The following is a 24260-nucleotide window of genomic DNA, read 5'->3' on the forward strand; positions in this document are numbered from 1 at the left end:
ACAGACAGACAGACAGACAGACAGACAGACAGACAGACAGACAGACAGACAGACAGACAGACAGACAGACAGACAGACAGACAGACAGACAGACAGACAGACAGACAGACAGACAGACAGACAGACAGACAGACAGACAGACAGACAGACAGACAGACAGACAGACAGACAGACAGACAGACAGACAGACAGACAGACAGACAGACAGACAGACAGACAGACAGACAGACAGACAGACAGACAGACAGACAGACAGACAGACAGACAGACAGACAGACAGACAGACAGACAGACAGACAGACAGACAGACAGACAGACAGACAGACAGACAGACAGGATTATCAACATCTCATCAGGGCAAATCTTTTGGGGCCACCATACGATTGAATCTTCTATGAAAGCATTCGATTCTTAAAAGATTTTAAGCAGTGAATTTACTTGAAATCACTCCTGATTTTAGCAATGAACCCAAGCTGTTGGAATGCTTTCGAAATACAGTGGTTTACCGATTTTATCTACTCATCCGAAAATTTTTGGTAGATATTTTTGGAAAGTAGTCAAATTTGAGGAAAAATAAATTGCTCCAAAATAATTTAAATGAATAAAAAATATTGGTAATATTGATAATTTTCTTCGATTATGAATTATTTTAGGGTAATTTTACGCATAGGGCTCATTTTATTCATATGAACAATTAGCCATGATGCATGTCAACTCAGAAATATTATGGATAAAAACTTATCGAAATTCAAAATTGCTCCGATTTTATTCAAATGTTGTGTACTTATTCCAGTAAATTTGAGATCCGTATTGTTATTTGGTACTTAGGGTTCTCTTTTCTGAGTCAGTGTAGTCCCAAAAGTTACCATTTTTTCCACATTTTTTCTTTGAAAATTCATAACTTTTGATCCATTGAACCGATTTCAATGGTGTTAATACCAAATGGAAAGTATTTTAATGAGCTTTTCAGAAAAAAATATTGGACTAAAGCTCAAACTTTTTTTTTTATTATCGCAAAAACATTGAAAACATTCACTTTTCATGTTTCCATGGTGTGTAGACCAAAGAAATTCTAAGTTTTCATAAAGTATCGAGAATACAATGGAGACGCATGGTTTTTGTTCTTACTTGTAATAAAAGGGGGGTTTTGACGAAGAAATGCGTTTCTAAAATGACACGCCATGCGAGTCAATTGCATTTTCGCATCTTTATTTCTTAAAAAAGAGTATCTCAAAAACTAAAAATGTCAGATATCTGTTTTTTGATATCGTATGTAAACAACTAGCTTGCCATTGAAAGTATAATGAAAAAATAAAACCTTGTTTTCATTTCCGGGTTTTCGAGTGATTGCTATATCTTTATACTATATATTTATATAGTAGAAAGGCAAAAACGAATATTTTAAATGTTTTAAGTGATTTTAAGAGTTTCAAGGCTCCTACAAAAAATGTTTTTACAATCCTAAAAAACATTGAACGTCAGTTTATTGTTTATTGGAGACGGGGTGTGCACGTTAGCGTTACGGTTGAAAAATATCACAAAGGATCATTATGAAATGTAAAAAATATTCATGAAATCTTCCAAATTTTCATGCCGAAAGGACAATTTAAAAAAAGGTAGATAAAACCGGGTCTAAATGGTAGACAAAATCGGGGGTACCTAAATTCGGGTGTAGATTAAACCAGGTGTAGATATAATCGGAATACCACTGTAATACAGTAGAATCGTGAAGTTTGAAACCGATTACGATGCTAAGGTCGCTTACTTGATCTACCATCCGGACCTGTTCTAGGGCCAGTTTACGACGGCGTCTTACCGATGACAATCGTTGATAGAACGCACGGAAAGAAACATTTTAGAACGTCAGCGTAGATAAGTGTGCATACGGCTTCAAGTAATGTATCCATGTCTTCAAAACATAGAAAGAAGAGCAATGGTTCCAAGTTACTTCTTTGGGGAACACCAGATTAATTGGTTAACAATCACAGGTATGTTCCAGTTGGATTTGCAAGACTCTGTCGCATAAATTTGACGCAATCCAAGACAATAGTTATTGCGAGGCCCCTATTAGCCGAAGCTTTCGAAGAAGCAGTACTGTGGTGATACGGTGGTTGATACGGTCAAATGCAGCTTTCAAATCATCAATTTGTGATGGATTCAAAACTAGAAGATAGCGTCGAAGACTGATGAGGACACTGATTCTGGACTGACGATCGGACTGGACAACCCCATACGCTGTGATAGTGAGGGATCCGACATTGGTTCACTCCGGTCGCCAAACGTCGACGATGCGATGGTGTTGGGAAACCTCAAGCGTCCAAGAGAATACTGTGCAGCTGGCGGTTACTTACTGGGGCCTTGGTCGGGGATAAATGACGTTCAGCTTTTCATTTTGTCGACGTGGGACCGAACGAAGCCATCAGTCTAAACGTTCTACAGTCAGTCCACAATCATGGGTCACACACAACTGTGGGCTACAATGCGACGAACGATATGATTTGATATTTACTACTTACCCTTGTGCCTTTACCATCCGGGATATTTTATGATTTTGTACTTCGATATTGTATTCAATTTTTCACATCAAGTACCGTGGAAGTGTGAGTAGTTTCCCCCTTGCAAATTTTTTCCAGTCTACACCCTAGGGGGAGTGGGAACGATTATTGTTATTATTAGCGGGCAGGCGTTTGTGTTTATTGTTTACTTCGCTATGCTTATTAATATTCATATAAGGATGATGATGATGGTGACGATGATGAGGATGTCTTTATCTATGGGCCGTCGTTTTAGGAGGGATTTAGCTAAAGAATGGCCAAATCAGCAACGGGTGGCAAGTCGGACGATGGTAGTCAATTGGAAAAGTGTGGCAAGAATTAACGTATAGGAGATGATTTTATTATATCCCTTCAACCTTGAAACTAGATTTGATTTGTATTTCACAGAAACTTTACCGAAACGATAAAACTATTTTGTTTGTCTTAAATTGCATTCGAAGCTTTGATTGCGGTGAATTCTAATGCCCCCTCCCCCCCAGTATGGTGTTTCGTTGAGTAAACATTCCTTTTCTGCAAGCTGGCCCGAGGACAGCAATTGACTTTTTCACGCCCGCGTTAGAAGAAACAATCGCCACCCTTCTCATTCATCCATTGACCGGCTGTTTCGCTTTCGGAAGGAATCGACAATCGCAACAATGGCAATCAACGTCGCATTCACCACGCAGACAGCTAGTGCCGATCAGCTCCATTGAGCGAGTCAATAGCCCTTGTAAGAAAAACATCAATATTTTCGAAATAATCTTTTATTTGCCGCCCCGGGTGACAACTATATTAGATTCTATCTATTCTGCTCCGGTTCCAGCTCGTGGTTCGTTGGAAAAAGGGGGTGTCGGGTGTATGTTTTTTTCACCGTGAGCAGAAACATCCCGTGTCGTGGCTGTGCCACATTCAGACGACTTCGAATCGATTTTGTTGTTTGTTGCATTGAAGCTCCGATAGTTACAGAACTGACAAACGAACCTCGAGCTTTGAATAGGATTTCTGTCTCTGGAAAAAACGAAACCAAGCTTTTCACCTTCAATCTTTGAATGCTTAGTTTATTGTTGGAATCATTTCGCTTGTTTCAGTTTCGATTTAATCAATAGTTTACCGGTATAATTTGAGCACTGTTTTATTTTAACTTTCAAACCAGACATATTCTATACTATCAGGTGCTATCAGTCCTTCATTAAATGGAAATAATAGGGGAAAAGTGTATAATGTGACCCCCTAAGAATAATTGAATATATCTCTGTTACGCTTCCCCAAATTACCGTTACAACTGCGAGTGTATGATGGTAGTTGAGCTTCCAGTTGATATTGTACAGTATATATGATAAGAATTATTTAGTAAAGGTACCTAAATGTTGTGTTTCTCGTCTGCGCGGGGTAATTTGCGCCACTTGCGGTATAATATCCCCAATGCGGTACCGTAGACTCTCGTTCGTTTGACCGTTTTTAATCTGAACACGTTTTAATTTGAACCCCGGTGGTTTGCACGACGTGCAAATTAAAAATTGTTCAAATGTCATTCTCAACATGTCATCATTTGCTTATGCAGGCAATGCACATAAACACAATTTGTACTAATCTATCGTGTTTAATATGTTTCACATTGCGTTTTCCCAACAATTATAATAAAGATCCGATCGAAGAAGGAAATATTCGCTGCTTGCAATTACCAACTGAATCAAACCACTAAAACAATAACAAAGAGTAGAGCGGCCAGTTCATACAAGTTCCAGCATATTGAGGGTTGCCAGTTGTTCAAATTAAAAACTAACCTCGTTAGTTTGCATGAGGGATCGTTAAAACGAACGGGGGTCCACTGTAATTTGAGTATTGCTACCAGAGATAGGCCTATTCTATTTTGTAGAAAGTAAAACCACAGACTAACAGACGTAACACTGAAGCCTCATTCCATCGTCAATAAAAACGATCATTTCAAATTTTCCCTAAATCTAAGACTCAAACAACAGTCGCTGCGCGAGAACACCGCTCGTCTGCGTTGGAGTTATTGTCAGACAATATAGGGTACGGGAGGGTATTTTAAGCAGGTTTCTAAATTCAGCCTATTTGCCTCTTCGTTCTTATTGGCGAAATATATACCTTTTAATATGCTATAACTATTTTCTCAAGACTGTAAGTAAGCTACACACTTAAAAAACTCAGCAAAATTTGCCGAGATTTGGACAGCCGAGCATTCGGTTAAAATTTTAGTTTTGCAAATCGACGTTTACGGATCTTTACTAACGTTTGGCATCATACAAAATTTTATCGAACGCTCGGCTGTCCAAATCTCGGCAAAATTTTGCTGACTTCGGCACTTTTTTTTAAGTGTGTACTATATTTTTTTTAAAGAACGTCAAAACCACCTATTTTTCTACTAGAACTAGGCCATAGGCCGTAAAAATAGATGCCATCACTTAATGGGCTGAAAATACCCTCCCGTACCCTACAAGTAAATTTATAGCATTGCTAAATTTATAGCAATCTACTCTGCGTAGCGCGATGGCTATACCAGGTGATGCTAGTGTTTTTTTTCCAAGTTTTAGGGGTGTCTTTTAAACGATGTTTTGTTAGAAAATTTGTTCAAAGTGTTACGCCTGTTAGTCTGTGGTAAAACTATTTCCGTTGTTTTCAAAATATTGTATTTTTATGTAAAACTAACTGACCCGACAAACTTGCCACAAAATAACCTGTGTTGTACATAAATCATGAATCTCGGGTGATCTTTGTCACAATCTCGAATTTTGAAAGTTTCTGAGGAGTTCAACCTTAGATGATTCATTTTGGCAGTTACGTAAATATGAAAGCATCCCAGGTAACCAACACGCATCTCCAATGCTATTCAAATGTAGGCCAATAAGCATTTAAGTCGTCTTAAATGCTACATAAATGCTATTTTGGCAAAGTATACAGCTACTTTACTGATAACCTTCTTATAGTGCTGACAATGCTAATTTACAGCTAATTACCGACACGAAGAATTTGTATACAATTTTAGATGCCAATTTACAACACCTATGCAGTCAAAAAGCTAATATACAACAACGTCCAGTATAAATGCCGGAAACGCTGATTTGCTGCTTATGTTAATGCTTATTAGTTACCAGGAATGTGTAGTTTAATATACAAATTTGCAATTTTTCCTCACAGTAAAGTAGAAAACAACTCCCCTGTTCCCTCATTGCATAGCCAGAAAGCGGATAGTAATATTGTCAGTAATTTCTGCCATCTAAAACTTCCACATGCCAAATTTGGTTCCATTTACTTGATTAGTTCTCGAGTTTTGAGGAAATTTGTTTTTCATTTGTATAGGAGCTCCCCCTCCTAAAGTGGGGAGGGGTCCTAATTTACCATAGAAAATATTCTTGCCTACAAAAACACCCACATGCTAAATTTGGTTCCATTTGCTTGATTAGTTCTAGAGTTATGAGGAAATTTGTATTTTTAATTTCACCCCTATTTTTCCATTTAGCTGATGCAACTTTTCGATTCAGAAATAGGTTAAAACGACATTGATTGATATCAGCATACCTCACACAATTGTTTCTATTTCACTTAAAGAATTTACTAAGAAAACGGTTCTGTACACCGAGGTCTTACTGAGTACAAAACAGTTCGAAAAATACGTTCTTCCAGCAAGAATGTAAGAAGATTTGATTTGATTCAAAATTAGCTCTGCCCTTAATTATTCGTCTACTATTTTCTTATCTTCTTAGTTTATTGGTTGGGAATTTCACAATTGCTAAATTTTTTTGTCCGTTACTGTATCACTGGCAAATTGCAGCATACAAGCGATACACTTTACAACAGCTTGTAAGCAAGTGAATGCTTGCTCGTAAGCAAGTGCTTGTTTGGCTCCAGCAAAACTGCTTACATATAATCGCATATCAGTCTCATATCAGCAATCAGCTGCAAATAAGTATTGTCAACACTACAAGAGGGTTAGCAGTAAAGCATTTTGAGTCAATCTGGATACTGCTGCACATCCGTTATCGGTCCCACGGAAACTCGAAACTGATCATTCGCAATTTTTTTGAAGCATGGTCATTGAATCAATAAACTTGGTAGAATCGATAAACAGTCGGGGTCCGGTTGGACAAAAGTATATCCGGATCATTAGGTGATACTCAGTGTTACGAAGCCCACACTCGCGTGGTCTAATTTTCTCACACACGCGTACTCATTCTAACGTACACGTCGGCATAAGCATCCCTTTAAAATTACCGGACTTATTTCTACATGCACTGCAAACAGTTTCTGTGATTGTGTTTAGCTAACAGCTTCAGTCGTCGCTCGTCGTTCGTCGTTGCGGCCCGATCTGCTGATATCGATTACTCACCACGGTTCGTACTCCCACTCCCACTTCCAGAAGAAGAAGCAGTAGAAGAAAAAGTAATGCAAAATTTGTATCCCAGTGCGCCATCAGACTCACGGGTAGCTGATTCCCCGCGAGTTTTTTGACTCGGGAATAAGCTATGCATGAAGACGATGTGAGGATGTGTATGCGCGAGTGTGTGGGTAGCAGAATGTCTGCACTCCGCCCCGGCGGCTGTTTCTTTTTGCCTGTGTGTGCGGCGTAAGCGTGGAATGCTATGTTTCTCATACTCTTTCGCGTGTGAGTAGGCATGGTTGACTTATCGCTCGATTCGCAACATTGGTGATACTTATGGTTTTCATCGCTAAGAGTCCTCCTGTGCAATAACCATTGGCGGAACTAGTGGGGGACCTAGGGGGGGGGGGGGTAAGCCCCTGCTAAGAGAGATTTAGTCCCCCTAGAAAAATGGACCTGGTCGTCCAAATAAAATGGTTGAAAAAAGTGCCGGGGGCTCTGGCCCCCCTGGAAATGAACGCTAGTTTCGCCAATGAGTATAACTGCAAGTATACTTTATATTCGATGTCGGAGACATAAAGCTTAGTTCCAATTTCCAGCAAAATTTCAACAGCGATTTCAAATCCAATTTGTAGTACAACTTAAAGTCTAATTGTAAAAAAAGTTGCAAATAAAGTTGCTTCGTCCACAAAGCTAATGAATTGATAAAAGGATTTTACTCTTGATTTTCCATGAGAAATTAGGAGTTGTTTGCTCCAAATCACCGTATCTCGGAATGACGTTGGAATTTTTAAGATGGAATTAGGAGGAGAAAAATGCCGATTTAGTTTTAGAGTTTAAAAAAGTAGATAATTAAAGTAATATTTAAAAAATGAACCATACTCAAAATTTAGTTCAAATCCGAGAAGGTAGAATACAACAAGAGAACAGCCGCTTTTATAGATAAGTCAACAGTAACAAAAACTCTTATACCTAAGACTTATATGCGATTAAAGGCTCTGTTTATGTTTACCAGAAGCATAACTTGCACACAACCTAAATCGTGTAGAAATGAGAATATATTTTCGCTATCATCCACTAGATGTCAGTAAAACCTAGAATTTTTATGTATTTTATGCTACCATCTTCACATCGAATTGAGCTCAAACTCCCGCAGCATATTACAAGCACCATTTGCCGGTGCTCACCAGTAGGGCTCGCTGAAGGATTTTTCGAATTTGAATGGAAGTCATGCAAGTTTGTGGTGATTAAGACTATATTTATATTTTGTTCAATCATGAATTCCTTCTTCGCTCAGTATGCTGATATTTTGTTATAATTTTTTTTCTGTTCTTAACCACAGAAGCACGTACCTAGATCGTTTACGCCAAAGTGGAGAAACAATTTAACAGTTTTATTTATACAAACTCGCATCATTCTTTGCGTCGGTTAAAGTTAAATACATACTGTCAAAAGAATCGATTGTTTTGTTTTTCTTTACGTGCACATTCACTGTTGGGTTTTCACTTGGATTTCGTTAAAACATTTGAAAATGTCAGTTAAATGCTCGCTTATTTCTACAATTTTTACTAGAGTTCTTTTTCTTAAAGAGGTGTGTTTTTCTTACCTAAAATGTGAGAAGTTGTTAATGGTTTATTTGATGAACTATTTTACAGTTATTTTTAATGTATTCTTAGCGTAAATCACGTGCTTCTTCACTTTATTTAAGTTATATGAAAGATTCGTTTCCTTGCATGCTACAACCCTAACTGTTCTAAAACATATGCTACAAACTGGTATAATTTAAAACGTTTGCGTCCTCGCTTATCCATTTGGTTTAGGGATAAGGTTCTGGGATTGGGAACTACAATATGACAATGCACTTCGTTAAAACTTGTCGAAAAGGACATGTTCCGATCGAAATTAGCCGTGGGGTGCGTTTCCAATGCAGGTAGTTGTACAACGGTTTTGGCAACCCAACATTTCACAGTGAACGGATGCATAAAAATAATAACATCTTATACTGACAATAATAATGATAATATCAATAAGAATCTAAACAGTAATTTGCGATCGTTGATCCATTGTTTTGTAGTGCCTAAATTCTACCAATTTAATAATCTCTGTCGTCCATCACTTCCGAGTTTGGTCAAAATATAACCGTCAGCGGGCGGCGATAGTCGCCGGCTCCTCCACCACCGCTTCCGGAGCTACCGACACCGCCGGCACCGGTTTGACCTGCTCCAGCATACTGATACAGACCTGCAGTACCACCGCCCAGAAGGTTAGCACTGTTGATACCATAGCTGTTACTATGCAACGGTGAGCTGTCCACCTGTTCACCAAGCTGTGGTTTTATGTCAACATTGACATCGCTCAGCTGTGGCGTTGGTTCACGGTCATCCCCGTTCAATTGGTGTTGATGATGCAGCTGATGCTGCTGCTGTTGATGCGCTTGTTGCTGTGCCTGGGATTGCGCCTGCTGCTGCTGTTGTTGCTGCTGCTGTTGCTGTTGCTGCTGGGAGCCATAGATCTTGGAGATGTCAAACGCATAATTGGCGGCTGCCGTTGCTCGATCCTGGTACATTTTCGAATCAAAGTACGCCTTGGTTAGCACGGTCGTCGGGTCGAGGTAGGCGCTGTAGGGATTGGCTTGCGATTTGGTAGTGTCGTATAGAGCACCGGCGGCCGCCGTATTCAAGTACGCACTGCGATCCAGGGCAAATTTCGAAACGTCCATCTGGGAGGAAATTGACGACTGAAAAAAAGAAACGAAAAGAGAATCGTGCATGAGTCAAACTAAAAAATACAAAGTTGCTTGTAAATGTGTCAAAAAACACCAACACCAAGCAATCCATCTTATTCATGCTTTTGCCAGTTCGTTTCAGTGAAAACTGAAACCGTTTTGCTACTGAATCTAGTGGCTTGCAATTCGGTAGCCCAGGTACGGCCAAGCGCTGCTATTGCGACTGACGCGTTTCCATCAGAACCCGAACTGGACACCCCGAGATCATAACTGCTCCGACGCGCAGGCGGACAAGGGGGGGAGCTTTTATGATGCAATTTTATTGATTCACAATCAGCATGACCGTCGTCAAAAATTTACACCCAACCGGTCGGTCGGTTGGTCGGTGATGCGCAAGAAGCAAGCGGAAGCGTAGAAACTCATTTAAATTTTAAAATGCTGCCACCAGATCCTTGTCCGGGGGTACTGCCGACAACGATGACGACGACACTATGACCGACACCGCATCACGGGAAGGTTTCTCTTTACGCGGACGGACGGGGTCCGACAGTTGAACAGGCCAAATGACAGCCAGCAGCGAACCGACTACGAGGATTGCTCGACCCGATCAGAAGAACACCAGAAGGGTATCATATTTTAGCTTCTTGTTTTGGAGGATTAACGAAACTTTTCTTCCCCGCTAGGGACCGTTCAGTAGTGGGGCAGTGCGAATCGAGCTGAGTGGCTTTATTGTTCCGTTTTTGGGAATTGTTTTGAAATCTGGCGGAGGTTTCCGTCACATTCCAAAATTAATAGTAATGATTTGAATAATAAATCTGCCTCAAGCACATAATAAAACATATATTTCCAATTACTTTTACTAGAGGACAAGGATTCACGCGAATTTGCGAATCGCTCTGAAATTATTTTTCCCGATTCGTCTGCCAGTTTACATATTTATACACTAAGACCAAACATAACATGGCACATGTGTGGCATCCTGGTATTTATACCATATCAGAGGATTTGACTGTAATCAATGTGTGCTTTTGTTACATTATTTGGGTAGTTGCCGGCAGGCTTCATTCTCGGTTTTCTGCTCAGTAGATGCTCATTTGACTACAGCGCCTCAAGTAAACAGAATTCGAAAAAGTAGTGTAAAGGGAAATTGTAGAACTAATTTTTATCTACATTATTGTTGAAGAAAGTATAGTTTTATCTTTTGTATTTACAGCGCTATGCGATTGCTACTCCGTTGGTAACCAAATGAGCGCTCTTTTTGCTACCAACGGGGTAGCAGCCCCATAGCGCCGTAAATACAAAAGATAGAACTATACTTTCTTCAACAATAATGTAGATAATAGTTAACTCTACAATTGCCTTTTTCACTACTTTTTCGAATTCTGTTTCGTTGCGGCGTTGCAGTCACATGAGCATCTACTGAGCAAAAAACTGAAAATGAAGCCTGGTTGCCGGTAGGGTGTAACGTGCACAGAGAGAAAGTGTCGGAGTTAGTTGACAGCTTCCCGCGTAAGTGCAATGAAGAGTCAGTTGTGAGATATGGAATAGCAAGTCATCACATTAGCGATCTATTACCAAATCGAACCTTCGGGGTGAATTTAGAGGAAAAATATAAGGTGAGAAAAATGAAATATATTTTATAGTGTATTTGATCCATTCGGATGGTTTTTTTGATAAATGCGAAGAATTCTTCAAGAGGAATTGTTAAATCAAGTACATTCAACAGCTTTGCAGTTATGCAACTTTTGATAACTTCTAAATAACATCAAAAGCTAGCTAGCTTTAAACTTTTTGCTGACTTAATTTTGAGAGTCGTTACTACAAAGATCAGGCCTATGATGATGCTGTCGGAAGTAACGGTGTGTGATTGAAGCAAATTTGTTAAGCTGTGAGAGAACAATACTTTGTCTACTGATAGGCGTCAATAATTTAAACCTCACGGTGCCACTGCACGTGACGGAAGGCAGAAAAAACGGTCCCGTTGCCGAGAAAACCAAATCGGGCTGGAGCATTTCCAGTGGCAGTGCCAAAAGAGTTACTCACAGGTTGAACTCCTTTTTACACAATTTAATGCAGGATTACTTTGATATTGAGGATACAGGAGTAAAGCTATCGCTACAACTGAAATTCAAAGAAGACAAGCATGTCAGATTAATCATGGAAGAGACGTGGGACTTAAATAAAATGAAAACTTATCCAATTTAATTCTATTATGCATATTTTATTCTTGACAGATACGTATTTCGCCTTCGACTTGCAGGCTTCCTCAGTGTCTGTTTTCGAACTAAATTAGCCAAAGTAATTTTACGGTTTTTATAGGAGCTTAAGGTTCCGTGAGCTATGTGCGCGTATACAAAATTAGTGTAGGTAAAGGGATAGTAACCGTTTCCAGGGTCTTTGTTTAGTAAAGTGGAGGAGCACCTCTTATAAATCTCTAAACTTTCCGTTACATCCATCTTCCACGCAGAGCAGTTGTTTACTACTTTTGCGTTGTCAATGGTCAGCGGATGGTTGTCGTTGAAGATATGCTCAGCCACTTTTGATCTAAAATGGTGTGCTAGACCCTTCTCGGCATCTCTTGGTGCTTTTATTACCTCTATCAAGTGTTCTTTAGTAGGTACGTGTATCCAGATTCCTTCTGGTCTGTCCGATGTAAACTTTTTCGCAATGTGGGCAACTGATTTCATAAACCCCGGGTTTCATGTGTTCTTCTATCGGGTCTTTAGTTGATCCCAACTGAGCTAGGTGTTTCGGCTGGTGTAGACTAGGACACTATCAAATTTCCTCATTTTTCCACGGAGAGGGCGTGTTATATTTTCGTCATATTCTACTGTCACTCTCTTAAGTTCTGATGTTATTGGTGTTAGTGTTGTGAATGATTTTTTGTAAGCGTCTCTTCTTTTCTTGGAAATAATGTTCTGGATTGTCGTTTCTTTATATCCGATCAATTTTGCAATTTCAAGAATGTGTGTTAATTCTTTTCGTTTTCCTAGCTCACTTAACGGTAATGTTTCCATCCTATGTATCATGTGATGGAAACCTGCCATTTTGTATTGGTGGGAGTCTCATCAACGTAAGATTGCTTTGACTAATTTAGTTCGAAAACAGACACTGAGGAAGCCTGCAAGTCGTAGGCGAAATACGTATCTGTCAAGAATAAAATATACATAGTAGAATTAAATTGGATAAGTTTTCTTTGTATTTAATTCCCAAGTTTCGTATTCTAGCCAGCCACGACGCAAGAATTCCGGAGAACTGTACAGTGAAATCCGTTCTCTTAAGAACCCCACCGGCACCAGAAATTAAGGTGCCCACCGTGCTAGGTTAAAGGCGACTTGCGAGACGCTCAACGAATTGGCGACGAGTAACCTAGGACCGAGTACAGTGGAGAGGAATTCGAAGATTCGAGATCCTGAGCTGGCAGCCAACCTAAGGAAGCAAGTCGAAAAACAAAGCTATCAAATGCGAGTTACTACGAGAAGATCCAAAGCGTGTTTGGTATCTGCCACAAGGTGCAATGATGAATCCACGAAAAACTAGGAAAAGTTCCTTTAATTTGGCACGCTACAGCTATGGTAGACGGAATATTCCTGAATACCATACTGTTTGAGGAAACTGCTAGAGGTAACTGCTTGAGCAGGATCGTCATTTGAAATGCTTTCTATAGAGGAACAACTCAACGGAGCCCATGGAAATATTTTAAAGGACGTCGCTATATTTGGTTTCACCAGTTCACCGGTGTCAGCGCAGCGACGCCAAGGAGTTCGCAGACCATTTCCCACGAGTCGCCGAAGGAATCGCGAAGAAACATGAAGAATTGATGACTCTCTCGATCGTTTCGTGAACAAAAATGAAGCGTTGCGTGTGTCAAACAAGACCAGCTTCATTCACTAACAAGAAGGCTGAAACTGAATGTCAAACAGTGCGATTGTGTTGTGAGCAGAGATGCCAGAAGTGAAGACATGTCTTCATTTGGAAGACATTTTTGTTACAAAAAAGTGAAATGTCTTCACTTGAAGACATGTGAAGACATGTCTTCACCATGCAGTTTAAATGGGCGGAAAGCCGAAGGAAGACAAATGAAGACATTTTTCTTTGGTTCGTGAAGACTTTTCAAAAAATCGCCTGGCATCCCTGGTTGTGAGTGATGAAGGAGGAAGATCCGCAACATAGCAAGAGTTTTGCCTGAACTCTAGTGCAAATATTATAACATATAGGAAATGATGAACCGCTCAGTTAGCGAGGTACGATGCTGGTCTAACAAGCCAGTTGAGGCGAGTGAAGCTGCGTCATCCGTTGTGGCCTACTTCAGTGCAGTCACACCAGACGATGAAGCTGAGTGTCTATTAGCTGCTGTCAAAACGAAAGTTGCCTGTCTAAAATCACTTTAGGTTCTGCGATTAGAATTGCAAGCAGTGGTCGTCGGATGCCGCTTGATGTCATCGGTCTTGGAGTATCGACCTACAATCAGTACGTGGCATTCCATATTAAGGAGCTGCTATCAACAGCGGATGTTACATAGGGGACAGCGGTTCCAAAAGGGCAAAACGTGGAACTTTTTGACGTAGGACTACGTCTTTGTTTACTATACTGGGACTGGGTAGCACTTTGTGAAAACGAAAATAGATGTGTAACGTTTGAATGAAAGATTTCAAATGCTAATATATACTAAAATACTGAACGAAACTGAACAATTTATATGTCGTTGGATAGATAAAGTGACCAGCAATTTTATGAGGGCTTAGAAACCAATTTTAAAGAGGGCGTAAGAGGGGGGGCTTCTATTCAAATCAAAGACAAATTTCCTCATAACTCGAGAACTAATCAAGCAAATGGAACCAAATTTGGCATGTGGAGATTTTTGGAGGTAAGTTTTTTTTCTATGGTGTACTGAGACCCCTTCTTCTTCTAATAGGGGGGGCTCCCATACAAATGAAATACTAATTTCCTTATAACTCGAGAACTTGTCAAGCAAATGGAACCAAATTTTGTATGGGGGGGGGGGGTTATTTTAGGCATGAATTTATTTTATGATGGTTTGAGACCCCTAACCCCTATGGTAGGAGGATAAGGACTCTCATACAAATAAAACAGAAATTTTGCGTACGAGCCATATTTTCTGCTATGTAAGAAGCGGTAAGCTGTGAAAGTAGACTAGTAAAATCTTCTCGGACCAAAAGACAAAGAATCGACGCCGCTAACTTATGTACCTGATGCATTCAAGTCAAAAGTGAAGGGCATTCGAATGGCACGTCATATTTGCGATGAACGTGCTTTGGCTTTAACGTTATTTGTAACCAATGGCCCTTTTAAAGGCCACAAGCGAGTTAAAGTAAGATTATTGAAACATGTCAAGCTACGACGCAGAATCTTATTTAATAAAATAATCTGTGGGCTGGTCATTCATTACTATTTCAACCTGTATGATGCCCACAAGCGATTTTTAAAAGAAATCTCCATGTCTTAATGATTGCAGGCGTTGTACTTATGAATCCCCGTCCACGTATTTTCAAAGCCACCATTGCATTCAATAAAGAATTTAATTTGAATATTTTGCTCTTCTCTTTTAAAAATTCAATTAAACAATGGCACTAACTGATTTTTATAAACATACATGTGCCAGAAATGCAATTTACATTAGTCCTTGATCTAATGATCTGATATGGTCCTACGTCACCCTTTCGTACAACCCTTACGGCTGTATACCTTGCAGGTTTTCCTACTGTCTTGTGCTTTCATTTAATCATTTATGGTCTTCAGTACTTTTGTTCGTATGAATATCCTGCTTAATAAAAAAGTTAGTTAGTCAATAGTTAGTCATCGCTTACTATAATAAAAATAAAAAAATAACTTTTTTGTGTTAGGAAATATAGACATAGTTTCTTTGGTAAAGTTGTTAATAATGTAAAAACAAGCAACTTTGCTGAAGAAATAAAGTTTCAATCTTTATCGAGTGGTGAACTATAGAGCATATTGTTAAAAATAGAGCAAACTTCCTTAAAAATTAATTTTTCATACTTAGCTTTTGTTAGTTGCATTTTACAAGAATACATTGTTCTAGGAAATTATCGAAGCACTTAAAATACACGTTTTTGCAAAAGACCGCAAATCTCTTGGACCATTACTTGCTAAGTTATTGTATATTCAAGTTTTAAATTTTCATTACTTCACAAGCCCATGGGGTGAAATGAAGCAAGTGGATTTATGAAATCGGTGCTTTACCTTATAGCACTTGTAAAGGCGCCGTTTGTGCCCAATCACCCAAATGAGAGTACGGCAAGCATATGTTGTTTTATTTATTTATTTATTTATTTAACTACATATTCACGTAACACAAGTAACCTTATAATGGTTTTCAAAGTTTGCGTACAATGTGATTTCTGCTAATAATCAATCAGTTCTAATAATAATCAGTTTTCTGCTGAGAGGAATGTTTTACAAGATATTTTGAAGACGGCGTAGCTCTAGCACTTTTGCACACGCTCGGCAGACGGTTCCAGAGACAGATACTACGGTGACGAAAGGCTTTCCTGCCAGCATCAGTTACACAACTGGTTAGCAAAAGATTGTTTGTTTTATTTGATTGGGAGAATGAGTAAAAGTTTGAAAGATAAGTTGGCCCATCAAACAATATTTTATATGTTTGAGTGCATATTCGGAAGTTGAGAAAATTTTCAAATGTACACCCAACCAATGAGTTTTGAAAGCTTGAAATATGATCAAAACGGCGAATGTTATGGACGTAACGAGTGACGGAATTAAAAGCCAACTTGAGTTTTTCGAAATTTTCGTTAGATACATTTGCAAACAGGACACTACCTTATTCGAACAAAGGAACAATAAGAGTTCTAGCTAGTTGTAAACGTAAAGGTTGTGGAGTGTAATGACGTAGTGCTACTAATGAATGCATAGACCCATAAACTTTCTTACACACGGCTGCTACTTGAGCATCCCACTTCATATAGCTATCCATGAGTATGCCCAAGTTTTTGACAACCGCTGAATAGGGAATAATCTCGTTTCCAACCATAACTTGAGCAACTTCATCAAAAATCATTCTTTTCGTTCTGAAAATGATTGCTTGAGTTTTTCCAGCATTTAATCGAATACCATTTGAGTTACTCCAATCCATAATTTTCTTTATGTCCATATTGATTTTATTTACGAGAATGTCGATTTCATTACTTTTTCCGGGAAGGTATAATTGAAAATCATCAGCATAAAGATGAAATTTGCAGTACAGCAATTGCTCAGGAAGATCGTTAATAAACATCGAGAACAGAAGCGGTCCTAAAATGGATCCTTGCGGGACTCCGCTTGTTACGGTAGCCGAGTCTGATTTTATGCCGTTGAGCTCAACGTATTGTGATCGGTTATGTGTTTATGTGTTTCGCGTTCGTTATAGGCTTGATACAAGTCGACTTTTTGTGTTACTAGATAGACACATGATTTCTTCGGCACAGTTAATATCAAATATAAAGGTAAATCACTTTGCTAAAGAAATGACATTTCTATCTCTATCGAGTGCAGAGCTATAGAGCATACGCCCCTATAAAAACTGTAAAATTGCTTTGGCTAATTTAGTTCGAAAACAGACACTGAGTATCAGAGGCTGCCCCCCGCAGTGGCCGGCGCTTCCAACGGCGGGTCACCGGCGCTCACTCGCGGCCTGCGACCGTCTCGCCGAATCATCTAGGAGACATTTAGTACTGACACGGTAAATAGGTCTCGCATTTGCGCTTAGGGTAAGAAAGAACTTTTAATCATCTCTACCCTATAGTAAATATTTGTGTTGCTTATTTTGTTTTTTGCTTGATTAAAGTTAGTAGTAAACTGCACGCCAATTCATGTTTTTATTGAATAGTTATTTAGGCATTCCGAAAAAATTCGGCCTTTCGTGATTCGGCCTTTCGTGATTCGGCCATTCGTGATTCGGCCATTCGTGAATCGGTCTTTCGTGATTCGGCCTTCCGTGATTCGGCCTTTTGTGACTGTTGTTGAAATTCGGCCAATTGGATTTCGGCCATTCGTGATTCGGCCATTTGTGTTTCGGCCATTCGGTACCAGCCCAATGTGTGGGACAGTCGAGAAATTGGAGACGTACAGCCATGGATCGAGTTTGTTGACGGAACATTATTATATGCATATGCAATAGATTACTAAACAAGGAATGGCAATATTTTGACGGACCAAAGTGGAAGTATCGCTTCGATGAACACCTGAATGGCACCCAGGTGGAGAACCATGACGATGAGGAAAGTAATTTTGGCGGTGCTATACATATGGAAGAGGTTCCAGACCCAACTATGGACGAAGTTAAGGATACCATCAGGTAGCTGAAGAATAAAAAATCAGCTGGAAATGGATTAAGAAAAGCTGGCCACTTGTATCCACTTGTTCGTTAAAGAACGATCAACAACGGATTAAATATTTACACTGCGGCAGATCCTCCAAAAAGGCCGTGAATACCGAGTTCCTACGCTCTATTTGTTCGTTGACTTCAAAGCCGCATATGATACTATCGACCAGAAGGAGCTATGGAAAATCATGGACGACAACGGCTTTCCCAGGAAGCTAATTAAACTGATTCAATTTACGATGGATGATACACAGTGCTGTGTTCGGATTAGCTCTCATTAGACCGGTTCTTCTCTATGCGTTCACAATGCTTGTGGAGGGCCTGTGAGTGCTCAGAGCTTTCGAAAGATGAGTACAGAAGCACAGAGTATGGAGGCGGAGGATGAACCATGAGCTCGCACAGCTCTATGGCGAACCCTGTATTCAATAGGTGGCTAAAGCTGGACGGATACGATGGGTAGGGCATGTTGCAAGAATGCCAAGCCAGGAACGTAGCGGATTAGGATAGTTAGACTATGTGGAACAAGATCTGGTACAGTGCCAAGAAATTGGACAGCGCTAGCCCACAATGTAGTGAATTGGAGAAATTTTGTGCATCAGGCAAAGTCTTAGGATGGAAAGCAAATTAAAGAAAAAAGAAGAAGCGTAAATTTTGTTCTTAACCACGGGTAAGACCGTCTGAAGACGGCCTTTACTTTTGGAGCTCCAGAGCCGCATACGAAATTTGTTTTTAATTGGCAATATGCAAAATGTGTTCAGAACAGATTTCTTGACATTTTGATACTAATATTATAACATTCTGACCATGCATTCAAAAGTTATCATCTTTCAAAAACAAAAACTTCGAAAAATTCCGAAAATAATTAATGCGCGAATATTCCCTTTTTTACTTTTTAAGGAAAAGAACCTCTAGAACAAAATGATTGACCTAAAAAGTTTTTGTATGCGAAAATTTTATGCATTATTTTAATCTATACCTATAAAGAAGGATTTCTGTCTGTCTGTATGTTCCTTATAGAATCGAAAACTACTGAACCAATCGGCATGAAAGTATGCATCTAGAGGTTTTTTGGGGCCAGGAAAGGTTTTAGTGATGGTTAGAAACCCCTCCCCCCACTAAGAGGGGGGGCTCCCATACAAATGAAACACAAATTTCTGTATAACTCGACAACTAATCAAGCAAATAGAACAAAATTTGGCATGTGGGTGTTTTCGGTGACAAGAATTTATTCTATGGTAAATTGAGACCCCTCCCCTCTTTATAAGGGGAATTATAATTCCTCTCCTCTTTGAAAGGGGGGGCTTCCATACAAATTTCCTCATAACTCGAGAACTAATCAAGCAAATGAAACCAAATTTGGCAGGTGAAAGTTTTCTAGGGCAAGAATATTTTCTATAGTACATTAGGACCCCTCCTCACTTTAAGAGGGGGGGCTCCTGTACCAAAGAAACACAATTTTCCTCATAACTCGAGAAGTAATTAAGCAAATGGAACCAAATTTGGCATGTGGGTGTTTTTGGAGACAAAAATTTTTTCTATGATGAATTCGGACCCCTCCCCGTTTTAGGAGGGGGGGATCCTATACAAATGAAATACAAATTTCCTCATAACTGAAGAACTAATCAAGCAAATGGAACAAAATTTGGCATGTGAAAGTTTTTGAGGGCAAGAATATTTTCTATGGTGAATAAGGACCCCTCCCCACTTTAAGAGGGGGGGCTCCTATACAAACGAAATACAAATTTCCTCATAACTCGAGAACTAATCAAGCAAATGGAACAAAATTTGGCACGTGGGTGTTTTTGGAGATAAAATTTTTTTCTATGATGAATTGGGACCCCTCCTCACTTTAGGAAGGGGGGATCCTATACAAATGAAATACAAATTTTCTCATAACTGAAGAACTAATCAAGCAAGCGGAACAAAATTTGGCATGTGAAAGTTTTTGAGGGCAAAAATATTTTCTATGGTGAATAAGGACCCCTCCCCACTTTAAGAGGGGGGGCTCCTATACAAACGAAATACAAATTTCCTCATAACTCGAGAACTAATCAAGCAAATGGAACCAAATTTGGCATGTGAAAGTTTTCTAGGGCATGAATATTTTCTATGGTGAATTAGAACCCCTACCCACTTTAGAAGGGGGGGCTCCTATACAAATGAAATTCAAATTTCCTCATAACTCGAGAACTAATCAAGCAAATAGAACCAAATTTGGCATGTGGAGGTTACTGGAGGCAACATTTTTTTCTATGATGAATTGGGACCCCTCCCCGTTTTAGGAGGGGGGGATCCTATACAAATGAAATACAAATTTCCTCATAACTGAAGAACTAATCAAGCAAATTGAACAAAATTTGGCATGTGAAAGTTTTTGAGGGCAAGAATATTTTCTATGGTGAATAAGGACCCCTCCCCACTTTAAGAGGGGGGGCTCTCATACAAACGAAATACAAATTTCCTCATAACTCTAGAACTAATCAAGCAAATGGAACCAAATTTATCATGTGGGTGTTTTTGTAGGCAAGAATATTTTCTATGGTATATTTTCTATGGATTTCCCCACTTTAAGAGGGGGGGGGGGGGGGGCTCCTATACAAATGAAAAACAAATTTCCTCATAACTCGAGAACTAATCAAGCAAATGGAACCAAATTTGACATATAAGTGGTTTTGGACGCAAGATTTTTTTCTATGGTGAATTGAGACCCCTCTCTTCTTTAGAAAGCGAGTTATGGCCCATCTCCTCTTTAAGAGGGTGGGCTTCCATACAATTCGAGACTCTTCCATAAAACATTAGTCAATACAAGACCACAAAAACTATCTATAGTAACACTAGATCATTCAGGACGAGACGGTCGCGAGTGTTGCCGGTGACCCGCCGTCGGAAGCTTGCAAAACTCGAGATTGTGACAAAGATCATCCGAGATTCATGTTTTATGTACAACACAGGTTAATTTGTGGCAATACGAAGTTTGTCGGGTCAGCTAGTTTTATAATATATTTCAATTGAAAAAATATCTGGGCAGAGCGTTAGACATGAAAAAAGAAAAAGAGAAATTGGACTTTTTCTTATCTGGCGCTCCTCCAGATAATTATTTTTGCATGAAAATCAGAACTTAAGGTTTTTTTGTATGTACTTTCATGATAAAATAGTCATTAGCTTGATCGTATCGTTTTTAAGGTGCTGCCCGTTAGAGGGTTAATCATTGAAAAAAAGTTCCTTATTATGGCGACGAAATTGTCGTGCGTGTCATGTCCTACAAGCGGCTATAAATTGCTCTATTAGTGCGGTTCGTTTCATAAATTCGCCTGCTAGTTGGATTCGACGGATCGGAACCCCGGGTTCGGATCAATTTGACGCTGCCGGGTGTTGTTTGGTGGGGCTGCAGTTTCGAGAGAGTGTCCGAACCCCCGTCGCGTGCGCTTCACACTTGCGAGTCAACAGCAGACAAGCGGACAGGTAGGCAGGCAGGCAGGCAGAAGAAATGCGCGCTAATCATAAAGTTATTCACCGCGGCTTTTACTTCTTTGGTTCTTTTCTCTGTTTATTGTTGTTGTCGTTATCCAGCGATTCTTTCTCGCGTTTATATTTTCCATAGAGGTATGTATATATTTCACTTTTTTTTATTTTCGCGTCCAATATATCGAAATGAGTTGGCGTATTCAGAAGGCAGCTTCTAGATTCTCGAAACGGCTGCCGTTGTGGCTCTGGCTATGTGTTGTGTGCCCCTTTCCCGAAGGGTATCGCGGGGAATAAATATTTTATTCATTTATACTTTTATTGATTAACAATAATAATGTGGTCTCTGCGCAGCCGGTACTGGCCGGATCGAATGGCGAGCGAAATCCAGTAGAGGCAAAACGGGAAGACGGTGACAGCCCTAGAGGTGCGGAAGATCGGCGACTGCGCGTCCTTTGTCTTTGAGAGACACCTCCGAGACGACGTTCTACGAACGTTGGTAGACTGGCTTCCAGCACACACGCGATTGGATCATTTTCGGTACTGCGTCGGATAGGAAGCCGCTCCCCCTGGCTGGCAGCCGCGGGTTTGGTGCTTCATTTTCTACCGTCCGTCCGTCGCTATCTCTTTGATGGCTCTAATCGATTCTTCGTGATCGTAACAAATGATTTGTGGCGGATTAAGCAGCCTCTCGTTTTTTTATTATGCCAAAACTATTCACCATTCGACTAAATTAGTTTTTCTCTACTATTCCGTTGTGTTGTTATGTCGTAGTTTAGCCTTTCTTTCGCTTTTTTTTCTTCGTTGAATTCATTCGGTTCATTCCGTTGACAATGGAATGGTTGAGCTGCTTTTGCTTTTCTATCACTCTCTAGTGCCTCTATTGGCATTATGACCGGAAATTGTTTTCAACGCTTTTTATGGGGTAGAACGAAATTTTTCTCGACTTTGCTCCATTGTTTGATACAAAGTTGGGATTACTAGAATTGGCCTGATCCGCCGTTAATGTGATTCGTAAGAGTGTCGTCCATCAGTCTCTTTTTAAGCAAAGATCTGTTCAAACACGACAATTATTGTGATTAAAATGTAAACAATTTTATTAAAAAAGCAGCTCATTATTATTTTCCAATTCCTAGCCAAACAGCTATTATCAGAAATAGTGCTTCAATTACAGACGCATACTATAATTATATATTTACGTTACTAAAACACCAAGAAAAACGAATGCTATAGACTGAATCCCATTCGGAAATCCAAGAGACACAATTTACTGACACGGTATAGAGTTAACAAGAATCAATTAATCGTCTACCGATTTCCACAATTAACTAGCCCAAATTACTACTCGCAACCTGCCCGGGACCGTTTATCCGTTTAGGCTCCGGATTCTCCTGACTCACGCTCTGCTGCAATAGCAGCAGCGTTGATGCTCCGGTGTTTCGGTTTTGGCCATCACACCCATCATAGGCAAAGTAAATGTGTTAAACTGCGTTTAAATCCACTTAAACGCAATGATTTCCGAAGCTCCATCATCCGTACTAAACTGTACAGGCTGGATCATCGCAGTGCGCGGTTCGACCGAAAATCGGTACAAAATTGAAACATCATTTAATTGCACGCCCAAATCGTACAGCTCGAATCTTTTCTCGCGCGCGGGATCGGGATCAATTTTCACGGCACGTTACCGGGGGCTGCTCTATGTCTTAATCAATCCGGCGTTGTTGGAACGAACGCGAATGAATCGATTTAACCCATCCGATGCGGCCCTTGACGGGAGGATGGATTCCGGGAAGCTTCCATTAACCGGTGCGTGAAGCGATTTCCCGGGAGTCTCGATTTCCCACGGAATCGAACATTTGGTTCCGTTCGGTTATCTGAGCGGTGGTAATTGAAGTTCGATTTTTTCCCTCTATTTATCATTGGAGAAGAGAAAAAAAACATTTTGAACTTTAAATTATCACTATTCCTCCGCTTTATTTTCACACTTTTTCCAACTCGATTAAAATAACACAAACAGTAGCACCCACTTGGGCAAGCTGAAAGCGATATTTTCTGTTTGGAAATCACTTTAGAGCGAGCGTTTATTTTTTACTCCCCGAAAGAAAGGAGCGACCTGGTTCGGTTCGGTTCGGTTCTGAGTATCAACACATCCGCCCCGGGATGGGGTGTCAAATTGTCCTGTTTGTTTGAGAAACATCGAAAAAGAAACTTGCCAACATAATTACAGAACGCGGTAATTTTAATTTGCGTTGTGGGTGCGGCACACCGCCACCTCCTGTCGCGGCGCGGCTCGGTGGCGGTTTGCAACCGAAACGGGAACCCTCAAAGCAAACAACACGAATCATCAGCACCCGAAAAGCAGTGCTTATTTGCGTAGATGATTGAAGCGTTTTTTCAGTATTTGTCCGTTTTTTTCCTCGTTTAGATACGACTGAAAAGAAGTGTCACTCTTAGGGGGTTTGTTTGTTTTCGCACTTTCGGGAAATCATTCTTTACCGGGCCGGGAATCGGGTTGGTGGGAATTCAATCGTTTTCCGGTATGTCAGGTGGTGGCTGAACAGCTGGAATGGACGTTATTCGATTCGTTGTTCGACTAGTCCAAAGACCTTTAAGCATACCTGCTATAGCACTGGTTAGGTACAATGGAAAAAAATTGTACTTTTTCATAAATAGCTAGAATAGGGTAGGTGAAATAGCATGCAATCACCTGAGTCGTAAGCCAGAAAACATGGTGCATATCCTTCAACATCAAAGGTTATCCAGAGCATACATATATAGTGACTCTAAAAGTCCGGACTGTGAAAGTTTTGAACTATCTATAAGTCATAATGAGATTTTATT

General features: G+C 39.9%; 1 protein-coding gene across 2 annotated transcripts in view; it reads right to left on the minus strand.

The window, feature by feature from the left end:
• Positions 1-8162: 8162 nt before the first annotated feature.
• The window catches only part of LOC128738268 (SOX domain-containing protein dichaete), a 165830-nt gene continuing 149732 nt past the window's right edge, over positions 8163-24260 (minus strand). For both annotated transcript variants that reach the window (XM_053833275.1, XM_053833274.1), the window contains exon 6: positions 8163-9610. In XM_053833275.1, coding sequence (XP_053689250.1) covers positions 9002-9610 — 609 coding nt within the window. In that variant the 3' untranslated portion in view covers positions 8163-9001. The remainder of the gene's footprint in view (positions 9611-24260) is intronic.

Source organism: Sabethes cyaneus, chromosome 2 (assembly GCF_943734655.1).
Source record: "Sabethes cyaneus chromosome 2, idSabCyanKW18_F2, whole genome shotgun sequence".
Taxonomy (NCBI): Eukaryota; Metazoa; Arthropoda; class Insecta; order Diptera; family Culicidae; genus Sabethes; species Sabethes cyaneus.